Below are 13,451 nucleotides of genomic sequence, written 5' to 3'. Positions count from 1 at the left end.
TCGCCTACTCCCTACACGGGAACAAAAAGGCATTAGCTGATTTTTTTATTTTTTTAACATTAAGCAAGTAACAATCAACATTTCGACCTCTGTATTGAGGTCATTATCAGGAAAACATATATATGTATAAAATATAAGCTAAATGACGCAGCACTATACGAAAGTAAAATGAATCTAAATGTTTGTTAATCATTTATCCTTTTTTTTCTTGGTAAGGGAAAAAAAAAAAAAAAAAAAGGAAGTACATTAAACAATTTTTGAAGTCCTTTCTAAAGTTTTCATTTTGCTGGGAGTTTGAAGATTGCTTTAATGTTGTATTTAAGTAATATTCTACTTAAATACAACATTCTTGTAATCTTTTTTACTTTCAATGACATTTTTATGGAGGATCTTGTGTTTTTTTTATTGTAGCCGTGTTTTACAAATGTTTGGTTAATGATTTCAAATTCTTGGTTCAGAGCTTGTCCATTGGAGCAAATTGTTAGGGCTCTGTGTTTGAGGGTGCTAATGACTCCTAGTTTTTCTGTTGGATAGTGGTATGAATTTTTATCTATGTATTGGTCTGTATGTATAGGTTTGTGGTAGACAGTGAAGGAGAGGCAACCTGAGGGAAGATGTGACGAATGTGTAGAAAAGGAAGAGAGTTGTTGATTTCGATGGTGAATTGGACAAGTTTGTTCAGGTGGCTTAGGAATGTATTTAATTTTGCACGGGCGTGTGGTCAAATTGCAAAAATATTCTCCACATATCTGAGCCAGACTTTGGGCTTTAGGCTGGCTGAATCTAGAGCTCGTTGCTTGAAGTCTTCCATGTAAAAGTTAGCTATTGGGGGAACGTGGTGAGCCCATGGCTGTACCTTCTTTTTGTAGGTAAAAATTATTTTGCCATGCGAAATACTTGGAGCGGAGTACTTGAACAAAGAAGGCTGCCTTGATGTCTGACAGAAATATGTTTTGAAAGAGAAGAATAGTATCATTGATCAGGCGATTAGTGAAAAGGGCAGTTGTCAAAGCTGACTAATAAATCTTCGTCATTGAATGTGATGTTTCTAAACTTGTTTATGAAGTGTTGTGTATTTTTTATGTAGGAGGGGGAATGACCTACCAACTGCTTGAGTGTGGCCACTAATTTCTTGGCTAAGTGATAATTAGGGCTCTTGATTTTTAGCTATTGGTCATAATGGCGTGTTTGTTTTGTGTATTTTTGGCAGGCTGGGAATGTGGGCATAATGCAGTATAAGTTTTTTAGTTGTTTTCTCTGGCCATGTGATCACTGATTTGATTAATTTTATTGTATACTTTTTTGATGCAAATTTCTCTTCTGGTTAGGTTGCGACTTAGTTATTGATTAGAGTATATGTACTGTTTAATATGTTTTCTAGACACACTCATCACACGTCTTCCCTCAGGCTTCATCTCCTTCACTGTCTACTGTAACTGGTCAAAAGAGAAGTAATGTCTTGAATGAAAAAGGATGGCAAGTTTTTAAGAAGCTGATGATGATGCTGTAGAACTGATATGATTATTCCAGGAAAAGTTTAGAGTAAGTCAGTCCAAGAAGAGAGTTTGGTCTTGACTGTTTAGCTGAGCATTATCAAATGTAATTGGAGAAGATCCAAGGTCTTTTTTTGTGAGGAAACAAGCAAACTGTGTTTTGAAAGCATTGAAGTTGACTAGGTTGTTTCCACTGCAGTCAAGGAGATCAATGTTGAAGATCTCCACAGATCTTGAAGCTTGAGCACTGCAAGGCACATATGTAGAGAGTGCTATCATCAGCAAAACTATGAATAAGATTTGCATTTGATGAGAGTTGGTCATTTATATAAATCAGGAATAGAGTGAAATGACAGTATCCTGAGAAATACCTACAAAACAGAAAGTTCTAAAGAGAAAACAAGAACACCATCCACCATTACATATAGGAATTGATCTCAGAGAAAACTGACAATCCACTTATACAAGCAGTTCATACGATGGCAATATGTTGAGAAACCCTCAGTGTTAGACCCTGTCAAACAAACTTTCCATGAAATGAGTCCAGAGGTGTGTGTGTGGGTGTGGGTGTGTGTGTGTGTGATGTAGGCAAGGAGATCTCCTGTGGATCTAGATTGGTGAAATTCATACTGGTGATCACTAATTAGATGGTAGTTCTCCTAGTTTTGAAGAAGTTGACTGTTGATAGCCTCCATTATTTTGAACAAAATTGATGTGAGAGCAAATGGTAGACATTTATCACCTTTTTTTGGGGGGGGGGGGACTGGTTGACTGTGGACTTGCTTCCATGCTTGTAGGGTGATGTCAGCTGAGTACAGTTTCATGTATAGATGATAAAGAACAGGTGTCATAACTGGAGCACATCTCTTGAGCACAATAGGTGGGATACCACAATCTTCTGTTTTTCTGGCAGAAGGTCACAGGAAGCATGAGATGCAGTGTTATAGGCAAAGAAGGAGGTAATTTGTCATGGTCATCCATTGAGGAGTTGGAAGAGAAGGATGAAGCTATCATGTTAGACTTGTCCATTCCAACATGAATTATTTCTGTAACAAGATTACTGGTATCTGGATCTGAAGAATGAAAATAATAGTCTGACCATGGAAAGGAAGAGTAAAATTAACATAAGTTCCTGCTTGGGCATTATTTTAATGTCGGAGTATACAAGGTTGTGAATGGCTAGAGGAGGGGAGTTCCACCAGAGATGAAATTTGGAAGATTGTGATATGAATTGCCAAGAAGTTACCTGAACAGAGTATCTGGAGGCGTAACTAGTTAAGAAGAGATCTAAAGTGTTGATTGAGTGAAGAGGATTATTGGCAATTCTGTTAGAAGTGAATGATCTGTTTTAAGTTTTTGCTAGGTTATCTTGAACTCTAATAGTGCATTCTAAGTGAACCTTACTGTTCACTTGGTTGTGACTGAGACATCAAGAAGTATACTCATGCTATGTGGTTCATTCTTTTGATTCATATTTTGAATGCTATAACCAGTCTTTCTGTACTCTCCCTGAATGATCATGTTACAATATACAGGGTATTTCAAAAAGAATGTCCTGATTTGAAAATTGTAATATCTCTGCAATCATGAACCACAATTGAATGCGACGTACCATGTGAACGACCTTGGCCCAGAGTTTGATATGATGACCGCTAGATACCACTACTAGCGCCCAAATAGCCGCTGCACTTAGTTAATGAGAAGATGGCGTCTAGTCAACAGAAGGTGTTTTGTGTTCTCGAATTTAGCAAGACTGAGGCCGCATTTAGATGACATTACAGAATTGATCCACCACTGGACAAAAACATTCGTTGTTGATCAACAATTTCAAGAAACAAAGTGTTTATGTAAGGGAAAGAGTCCTGGACGACCATGCACCTCAGAGGGGAATGTGCAACGAATTCAAGAGGCTTTTCAGCGAAGCCCGTGCAAGTCCACTTGTTGTGCTAGCCGAGAACTTCCCATCCCTCGTGACTGTTTGGCATGTGTTACGACGTTGTTTGCTTATGAAGCAATACAGATTGCAACTGGTGCAAGCTCTTTGTGTAGGTAACAAAAAAAATGAATAGATTTTTGTGCTAATCTGTTAGAGGACATGGAGGATGATACCTTCCTACAAAGGTTGATTTTTAGTGATGAAGCAACCTTTCATCTAAGTTTCATACCACAATGTTTGCATATGGGGACTTGAGAATCCACATGAAGTTGTACAACATAAACGTGATTCACCAAAACTTAATGTTTTTTTTTTAGTACGGTTTCTGTTAGAAAGGTTTATGGCCCTTTCTTTTTTGAGGAAAACACTGTTACAGGAAACTCCTATCTTGAAATGCTGCAGGACTGGCTACTTCCACAGCTGAATGAAGAATCTGAAGATTACATTTTTCAGCAAGATGGAGCACCGCCACATTGGAACCCCAAAGTTCGTCGGTTTCTAAACAAAACATTGCCTCAGCGTTGGATTGGATGTACTGGACCACATGACTTGGCACTACACTCTTGGCCTCCAAGATCTCCAGACATCACACCTTGTGACTTCTTTTTATGGGGATATGTAAAAGACTGTGTTTATGTTCCTCCATTACCCGCTGACTTGGATGAGCTCAGAACCAGAATCACTGTTGCGGTAAATTCTGTGACAGAAGATACTCTCAGGTGCCTTTGGGATGAATTCAGCTATCGGCTTGATGTTGTCCGTGCAGCAGGTGGAGGGCACATTGAGCATTTGTAATTGTGGTGAATGAAACTTTAGTCCTTACTTCATACTTGGTAATTTATTTTGTAATTGTACCACATTTTCATTATTAAATATAATTATTTGAAATTGGGTCATTTTTGAAACACCCTGTATATTACCATGTCAATCACACATTTCTCTAAAACTGGTAACTGATCTTTTAATTGGTTCATTGTGTTAAAAAAAAAGGGGGGGTGGAAATGTGCTTTCAAGCATATTTCCCTCTATTTATGGTATATGTGAAGTTGTAGTTCAAGTTCACTGTAACAAACTTGCTGTAGTGAGCAAATGCTATTTCCAATCCTGCCCCTCACCCCACTAAAGTCTTAGTCCTATAACACCATTACTATAAAATTCAATGTTGCAAACATTCAGTTCAGTTTAATATTCCTATGAATTCTCTATTCAGAGTTAGCTGCATTTATTTATCAGTGATATACTAAATTAATTGGGTTTGGATACATATCTAGAAAGAAGTGCACCAAATTACAATGAATAATTGTTTTACTGATATGACAGACTAGTAGCATTTCCCTGCCCTTGGATCTGTTGCTCAAGGAAATGTATGGAAGAAAATTATGGATGATGTGCATACATAAGAAAGTTTGTCAGAACCATTTTCTTTGTTAAGAATTGCTAGTTAAAAATAGGTAACAATAGTAGGCATATATGAGGCAATCACTACATTATACTGAATTGGAAAAATCATTAGAGTGGGACTAATAGTTATCAATAAATATATGTATCTATGATAATGGAGCCTCAATAGTGCACTCTGTATAAACGAAGCCAAGCCCTTTAGTTAGAAAGACATGGGTTCGAATCCCATCAACGATGCACATAATTTTTGTTTTGGTGTTAGGCGTCTAGAGAAAGCTTTAATCACCAAGCATATTCAGGAAAACGTAAGCAATTAGGGTGGAAGCAAGTGAGTTTGTGTGAAAGCACCCATTAAGCAGGTGAGTGAGGGAATGATCAAGTGAGGAATTGAGTCTCTCAATCAAAAGCATCGAATAAGGTAGTTAAAGGGTGAAGGAATGCAGAAGTCATATTTTCATATACGGGTAGCCGAAAGGTGTCACACCATATTATTAAAATACTCTGGATTAGAGAAAGTTGTTGGAAGATTTTCCACTTGGTTATACTATAAATTAAAGATACCAAGAAATTATACTTGGCTTGATCCTTTATCCAAGTGTAAGCAAACAAGTTTTCCTCTGGGTCTGGCTCCCACTGATTAGACCTCGATAAAGGTCAAAACCGGTCTGGGTAGTGACCCTTTCCATAATGCATAGCATTATACATTTCTGCAAGGAGATGTGCTTTGCATTATGGGATACTAAGGCAATACTAAGGACATATTGCTAAGGTAGTCCATAAGATTACTTGGGTATTCCTCAAATTGGGTTGAAGGACACATTAACAAGTAGAGATAAGGAAGTTGTTATTCCTCTGTATAAAGCCTTGATACGGCTATATCTGAACTACTGTGCTCAAGTCTGGTCTCCTGAGTTTCTTGGGAATGAGGAAGTGGTGGAGAAGATTCAGAGGTGAGTGACCAAGATGGTGAGTGGCCTTGTGGAATATTCCCAATGAGGATAGATTGAAGAAGTATGTAGAAGATTGCAGAAGTTGATTGATAGAAGAAATAGAGGGGATATGATAGAAACATTTAGATTGCTTAAAGAGTTTTATAGAACAGATGCAGGGGAAATGTTTCAGCACTTGGCTAGAGCGACCAGAACAAGGAGTCATCCCTGGAAGTTGAATAAAGGTGTAGTTAGTAGGGGGTGTAAGGACTAGATTTTTTACTTGGAAAGTTTTGAATGAGTGAAATGGGTTGCCAGAGTCAGTTGCGAGTGCTTTGTTTGTTAATGGGTTCAAGGAGAGGTATGATGGATTGTGTGGGTTTCCTGTGACGAGTGTTCGGATCATCCCTTGCAGGTGCCCATATTATAATAATAATAATGCTAACCATGCTGAAGACAGGATAGTTAAAGCTCTTTTTAATATTTATAGGGAACACAAGGAATAATAATTTCCAAGATTTAGGGTAATTTCAAATAGTTGTGCCTATTTTAATAGATGAAGTTTCACTTGGTTTCGAAATTTGATGCAAATAGGGTTCCAGAAATAACTTAAATCTAATAGCCAGAAAAAAAAAAAAAAAAGAGTGTACTTGCCCAAGGTAGATATCAGTCTATATATAAATGTTGTTATAGGTTTTTTTTTTTTAATGAAAACAACTAAATACTATGTTGAAAAAAAAAAACCAAAGGAATAACATTCTGTAATTCCCACTCTTATGCATTTATGCAGAAATAGCCTTTCCTTTAAGGCGGGTTTAAAATATATGCCAGAACACAGCTCACAACTCAGTTTTTGTTTTCTTTCATTGATTGTTCATAGCGAAGGTGAATTTATATAAATTATTCATGAACAATATTAACAGGAAAACAAATAATGGAATTCACAAAAACAAGAAAAGGAGGTAGCACTCAATGTGGCGCTAGACTCACTTTTCACAGTGCATTCAGTCACGTGATCTGATCTTTGCAAGATAATTGTATTTTTTAAATAAAAGGATTAAAAAGAGTATGTTGTGAGCTCTGAAAATCAGCTTAGGACAATACTATATTACAATTATACACTTAAGGTGTAAAGATGTTCAAAGAATAAGATATAGATTTTTGGAAGTATTTAATTAGATTATGTCAATTTTAATTTTTGTGTTTAGAGTTACCAGTTTATTTTGTTGATGAAATTATATTGTATTGGAATCTTCTATTAATGTTGTATTGGAAAAGTTGGTTAAAGGTAAAATCCAACACGTTGAAAGTTTATTTTTCACTTTGTTAGAATATAATAAATTTAGTTTAATCCTTTATCCAAGTGTGAGCAAACAAAGTTTGCACCTGAAAGTATCTTCAGGACTGGGGTAAGGTAGTGCAACACTAGGCAACTCCTTGCAAAGGTGGAGCAAGCTACTAACACTCCTATCTCAGTATCTCCCATAATGCAAAACACATCTCCTTGCGGATATGTCTAATGTTATGCATTAAGGGAAGGGCCACTACCCAGACTAGTTTCGACCTTTATTGAGGTCTCTTCAGTGGGAGCCAGGCCCAAGTGGAGATACCAGCCAGAAATATTAGCAGGTCATCTCTACCTATGGCTGGTATCTCCACTTATGGCTGGTATCTCCACTTGGGCCTGGCTCCGACTGAAGAGACCTCAATAAAGGTCGAAACTGGGTAGTGGCCCTTCTCTTAATGCATAACATTAGACATATCTGCAAGGAGATGTGTTTTGCATTATGGGAGATACTGAGATAGGAGTGTTAGTAGCTTGCTCCACCTTTGCAAGGAGTCGCTCTGGTGTTGCACTACCTTACCCCAGTCCTGAAGATACTTTCAGATGCAAACTTTGTTTGCTCACACTTGGATAAAGGATTAAACTAAATTTATTATATTGTAAAATCCAACAATGGGTGGAAAGAGATGTGATATACTATAGCGAGCAGTATTACAAAGTTGTCCTGCTCTTGTGCTTTAGCAATTTATTCACATTTTAAAGTGAAAATGGAATGATAAAAGAAATGGTTACACTATGATACTGTTGGACTTTGCGAAGGCATTTGACAGAACATCACATGGAAAACTATTACAAAAGTTGGAGCCAATGGAAGTGGAAAAGAAGCTAGTAGCATTGATTGCAGGGGGGCGGTTGACAAAAAGACACCAGACAGTATTATATGGTGGAGTAGAATCCAAGAGAATGAGGATTACTAGTAGAGTACCTTGGGGTTTTGTTCTTGGGCTACTCTTTAATTTGTATATCAATGATATAGAAAAAAATATTTAAGTGGAGGAGATATTCAATTTGCTGATGGTGCAAAACTGGGGAGAGCAATAGTTGATAAAGGTGATTTAGATATCCTACAGGATGATTTAAATAAATTGGTATTGTAGGCAGAGGATAACAACTGTCAATTTAATGTTGTAAAATGTAAGGTTATGCACTTCAGGTTGAAAAGGTTTATACAACCATACAACCTTGTATCATATTGATGGTACTGGATTGCAGGAAATTGACACTAGGGACTTGCGATAATGGTATACAGAGGGAGTTGGTAAAATAGCTCAAAGGATTTCTTGGATTTTGAGAAACATACAAGTAAAGATAGGGAAATTATTATCCCTCTTTATAATGCTATGATTTGACTGCATTTTGGCTACCGTGCACAGATTTGATCACCTGTTTTCTTTGGGACCAGGAACTGGTAGAGAAGATTCAGAGATGAATGACTAAGCTGGTGACAGGTCTGTGGAATGCTCCCTATGAGAATAGGTTGAAGGTGTGTGGGTTACAAAGTTTAGGTGATAGGTGGAAGAGATATTAAAGGGATTTATAAAATTGATGCAAAAGAAATTTGATGTTCATTCTTCCATACAACTGGAGAGATCTCTGCTCAAAGTTACAAGAACAAGGTATGTGACATGCATAACATGAATGAGAACTCTTATCTTTAAATTATAATTAATAAGAAATGAAATTCTTGGTTTTATCCTTTGCCCAAGCATGAGAAAGCAAAAGTTTGCACGAGAAGTTTGTTTGCTCACATTTGAGTAAAGAATAAGAATAAATAAAGTATAATTTATCTTTGTTGACAGGTAGATAAGAAGTTAATTTATAAATAATTGCTTGGTAAGTAATATGTAAGTTGGCTGTATGAGAAATTTTTGTTATTGTCACTGAAATTCGATGACATAAGGAATTGTGACTGAAGTGACATCTTTGGAGTGAGTCAAGATTAACCTTTTCTCACTTTTTTAATAATTTTAATATCCTTACTTTTTGATGGAAGTGATGTTAGTCATAGTTTTTGTTTCAAGAACTCTTCAGCAGTCCTGTTTTGATTGAAGACAGCAGAAGACAGCTTCCTGTCTTCTGTTACTGGATTTGAGGTGTCACCTGAAATGGAAGTCACATTGGGTTCAGTATTTATTGTAAATTTTATGCATGAATGGAGTCTGTTATCTAGAAAGTCTGTCAGATCAGCCTGTGAAAATTGCCACCATCATTTACTTAATGCTCTTTCACAGATTTACAAGAATTGGTAGTACTAAGTACTCAGGTCATTGAATCCAGTGATCATGGATTTGCTGGTCTGTCCTTCATTAATAAATTATTTTAGGGAAAAGAGTTTTGAACCTGTGTTTCTGAGTTTATCCATTCTGACTCATGCGGTATCATTATATCAATGACGTTTTTGTTCTGTAGTCATCATCAGAGGCTGAGTTTTGGCAGACTTCCTGAATAAAGTCAGCTGATGCTAAGCACCGAATTTTTTATTTTGAGATTAAATCCACAGGTAGTGTTCTATTCCATAATAAAATAAATTAAACACCATAATAATAATAAAAGCACATAGTAGCTTTACTTTTCCCATCTGTTCTAAGAAAAAAAATGGCAACTTTACATTTATTATATTTTTCATCTGTTGTTTCAGTGAGATATATGAAAATGACATAGCGAGAAACACATAACAGACAGGTATTTTGATATGTGGGAAGAAACTATTTATCGAACGTTATTGAATTATCATGTGTCAATCTATAATGGTCTCAGAATGGAATGAACTGTACTGCATTAGATATCACCAGGAGACTATTCAAGGTATTAACTAACTTAGTAAGGATAACTAGTTTGATTTGAAATAACTTGATAATAATAAGGTATGCATAGCATTATCATACTATTTGAATGGAATGATATACAATTGACAGGTTAATTTAATCTTGCTTTTCCATGCATCATCATCATGAGAATTGAATGTAGAATACTGCATGTAAGATAACTCTTAAATAAGTTAAAATGGATGTTAAAAAAAAAAAAAAAACCTAACAAATAAAGATTGGGAAGTTATCCCTTTTTATAGACTATGATTTGACCACATCTTCATTATGTGGTCACATGAGTTTCTTAGTGAATCAGGAGGTGATAGAAAGGTTTCGGATAGATTGAAATTTTGTAAGGGTGGAAGAGAGAGAGCATGATAGAAACTTTGCTATAGGGATTCTATAAGATTGATGCAAAAGGAATTTTTCAATGCATGATAAATAGAGAAGGAACTGGGGGTCACTCCTGGAAGTCCAGTAAGAGTGTAGTTAGTAAGCAGCTGGATTAGATTTTTTGTTTGGAGATTGAAAACTGAGTGGGATGATGTGTCGGTGGTGAGTACTCAGAAGGTGAATGAGTTTAAGGAGTGGTATTGATAGGTATTGTGAATCCACTTTTGATGCTCATTTGGTTCACTTGAAGGAAACAACCAAAATCTTGAACTTGTGTTTTTATATGAATGGAACAGCAGAGCATGTAATCAACACTACATACAGAAGAGCAACAGCCCAGCCATAATATGTCAGCCCCATCTAGTAACAATTCAATGTAAAATTCTGAGAGAATGAAATAAGTTCAATTACAAATTTACATAACACTTTCTTGACAAATCATTTTGTCAGAAACCATAAACAAATTCAAGTATCTGTGTGACTTTATTCCCTTGAATAATTGGTACTGTTTCTTTCCGTGATGAGTGTTTAGACTCCATGGAAATACCATTTAATAATAATAATAATGCTTTTAATTTTATAAGCATAAAATTTTTTTATCAAATATAGTAGCTTCAGAAGTTTTGTTTCTAAAAAGTGAATTTCCTTAAAAATTTCTAAAACAATTGATATCTTCTTTAAATCCCGTTCATAAAGATTTTTGTTCAGTGTTATTCAGTGTTCTTCTGAACTGCTCACGTCAATGTCCTTATCTGATCCATTTCTGAATAAAGAAAAATTATTCTATAAGTTTTGCACCAAAAATAGCAGGGAATAAATTCACACAGATACTTGAATTTGTTTATGGTTTTTGACAAAATGCTTTGTCAAGGAAGTGTTATGTGAATTTGTAATTGAACTTATTTCATTCTCTCAGAATTTTACATCGAATTGTTACTAGATGGGGCTGACATATTATGGCTGTTGCTCTTCTGTATGTAGTGTTGATTACATGCTCTGCTGTTCCATTCATACAAAAACACAAGTTCAAGATTTTGGTTGTTTCCTTCAAGTGAACCAAATGAGCATCAAAAGTGGATTCATAAAAAGTTGCATTTTGGAGGAGATTTCTGTTTGTCTTCTGCCTTGACAATTTGTGAAAAACTTGTACATGCTTGAAAAATGGATACAATTTTTGGAATTGGCATATACTGAATATTTATGATAGTAAAACCATTTTTTTTTATTAACATGAGGAGGAAGGGTTGCATTGCTCCAATTGAAAAATTTTGGAAAGTGTATTCAGAATCAGAAATTCTAACTGAAAATAAACTTATAATAGAAATCACAGTTATTCTGTTTTAAATGTTTAATTCTGTTGAGAAAATATTAATTTTAAACCAGTGCAGTAAATTATTCAAATTTTCTGCATGTTTTGAAATATTGATCATTCTGTCATTTAAAATTTTCTATCAAAAGATTCTTTTATGCTTCTTGTAATTTATTATTTTGGTATTCTGCAGCAACAGATAATGGATGTATCGCCTATGTATTAAGAACAAGTTTCAATACATCTCAAGGAAAGCTGTTGCGTACCATTCTCTTTGGTGTTAATAGAGTAACTGCAAATAATTTAGAAACATTTTGCTTTATCTTATTTCTGCTAATTTTTGCAATTGCTGCTGCATCTTATGTTTGGATTAAAGGCAAGTAAAATAATTTATTAGTATTCATCCACTTTCTTTATTTTTCAAATTGTTATTAACAACAAATATATTAACTTTTTTTTAAATACTGTATTACCTATATTACTTATTCATTCTTCAGATTTGGTTAGTGCTCAAAGTTGGGATCCCAAATACGTTGGAAAAAATACGAGACACTTATGACTGAGGGTGAAAGTTTAGTATGTGCATTCATCACATATGCCAGTCTTACAAAATGATTCTAACTTTCCAAGTGTGTGCATGGTAAGGTTTACTATGCACACTTTACTAAGTATAAGTAAACAAATAGTAAATCAAATTGTTAGGTTGCATATTTTCATTAAGCCACTTTAAGTTGCCTTCAAATGGTTTTTTACTTACTATTATAGATACAAAATAGATTGTTAATACAGTAATGCTCTTCTCACCTGACAATATTCTTATTAATCAATCAGTCTTGCTCACTCGTGCAATACTTTTCTGAAGAATGAATTTCACTTAACAATTGTGTGTTTTTTAGAATTATGTCATGAAAAGCTACACAATCCTCACGGAAGAATGATTTTACAATAAGCATTGTTTTTACAGACAATTTGTTTTTCTCATCAGTCCACAGTGTGTTCATGCAAGAAAATAATCTTTCAACACATGCATTTGTTCCAGGGATACACATAACGAACTCCACTACTTTCTTTAGATTTGATAGTTCTCCTTCAACATTTTTTAAGAGATCCACCCTGACTTCATCTAAATGTTTGGATTTCAACATGTCCTTCACTTCACTATCTTCTTTGGACTTCAGAGCTGGTTTCACAATCATTACTTCATCAAACAAATCAGATTCAACAATGTTTGATATGGCAGCGGTCTGATTAATAGTTTGGACTGTTTGAAGACCATTTTTACAACATAATGCTATTCTCAATTTCACCCAAGACATACTGTCTAATTTCAGCATATACTGTGACCATTCTTTTATATATGACACACGTGTTGTAGAAATCAATTTTATGAGATTGGAATGCCTTTTCAGTAATCAATCCTTCCTCTTGCAACTCAAGAAATAGCTTCTTTTCGGTGGTAGTTGTCAAAATTTCATCTCTTCTCGTTTCAATTTTTCCAACTAGTGATTATATATTGAGTTTTTAAAGTGTCTGTATGATCACACTTCCTTTTCGGCATTTTCAATGTTCAACAGGGCCACAGGAGAATTGAAAAACCATACATTTTAACAGCAGTCGTACAGTAATTAATACTCTGCAAGCACCAACCTGTTTCTCTCAGAGCAAGCTTCTAAAATGGCCATCACTCACCTTGAGAAAATAACAATGTGGCTACAGTTCCCTGTAATAATGGAGAGCGATGTTTGTAATAAAATAGAAATTGTAACTCATCAATTTTGTTTTCAGTCTTGAACTCTAAAATACAGGACAAAAAGCTGTCCCGAAGAGTTTTCTCGGGA

General features: G+C 35.2%; 1 protein-coding gene across 5 annotated transcripts in view; it reads left to right on the top strand.

Moving 5' to 3' along the window:
- Positions 1-13,451, top strand: part of LOC150108709 (endoplasmic reticulum transmembrane helix translocase) — a 647,746-nt gene that overhangs the window by 260,012 nt on the left and 374,283 nt on the right. For all 5 annotated transcript variants that reach the window (XR_016548145.1, XR_016548143.1, XR_016548146.1 and 2 more), the window contains exon 8: positions 11,807-11,989. Coding sequence is in view for 1 of the 5 variants with exons in the window: in XM_090390936.1 (XP_090247062.1) it covers positions 11,807-11,989 (183 nt within the window). In the remaining 4 variants the exon portion in view is untranslated. The remainder of the gene's footprint in view (positions 1-11,806; positions 11,990-13,451) is intronic.

This window comes from Typopeltis vanoorti, chromosome 3 (assembly GCF_054136105.1).
Source record: "Typopeltis vanoorti isolate ZY-2024b chromosome 3, IOZ_Tvanoo_1.0, whole genome shotgun sequence".
Lineage (NCBI taxonomy): Eukaryota > Metazoa > Arthropoda > Arachnida > Uropygi > Thelyphonidae > Typopeltis > Typopeltis vanoorti.
The sequence above is the reverse complement of the archived record's forward strand: the minus strand, read 5'-3'. Positions and strand labels throughout refer to the sequence as shown.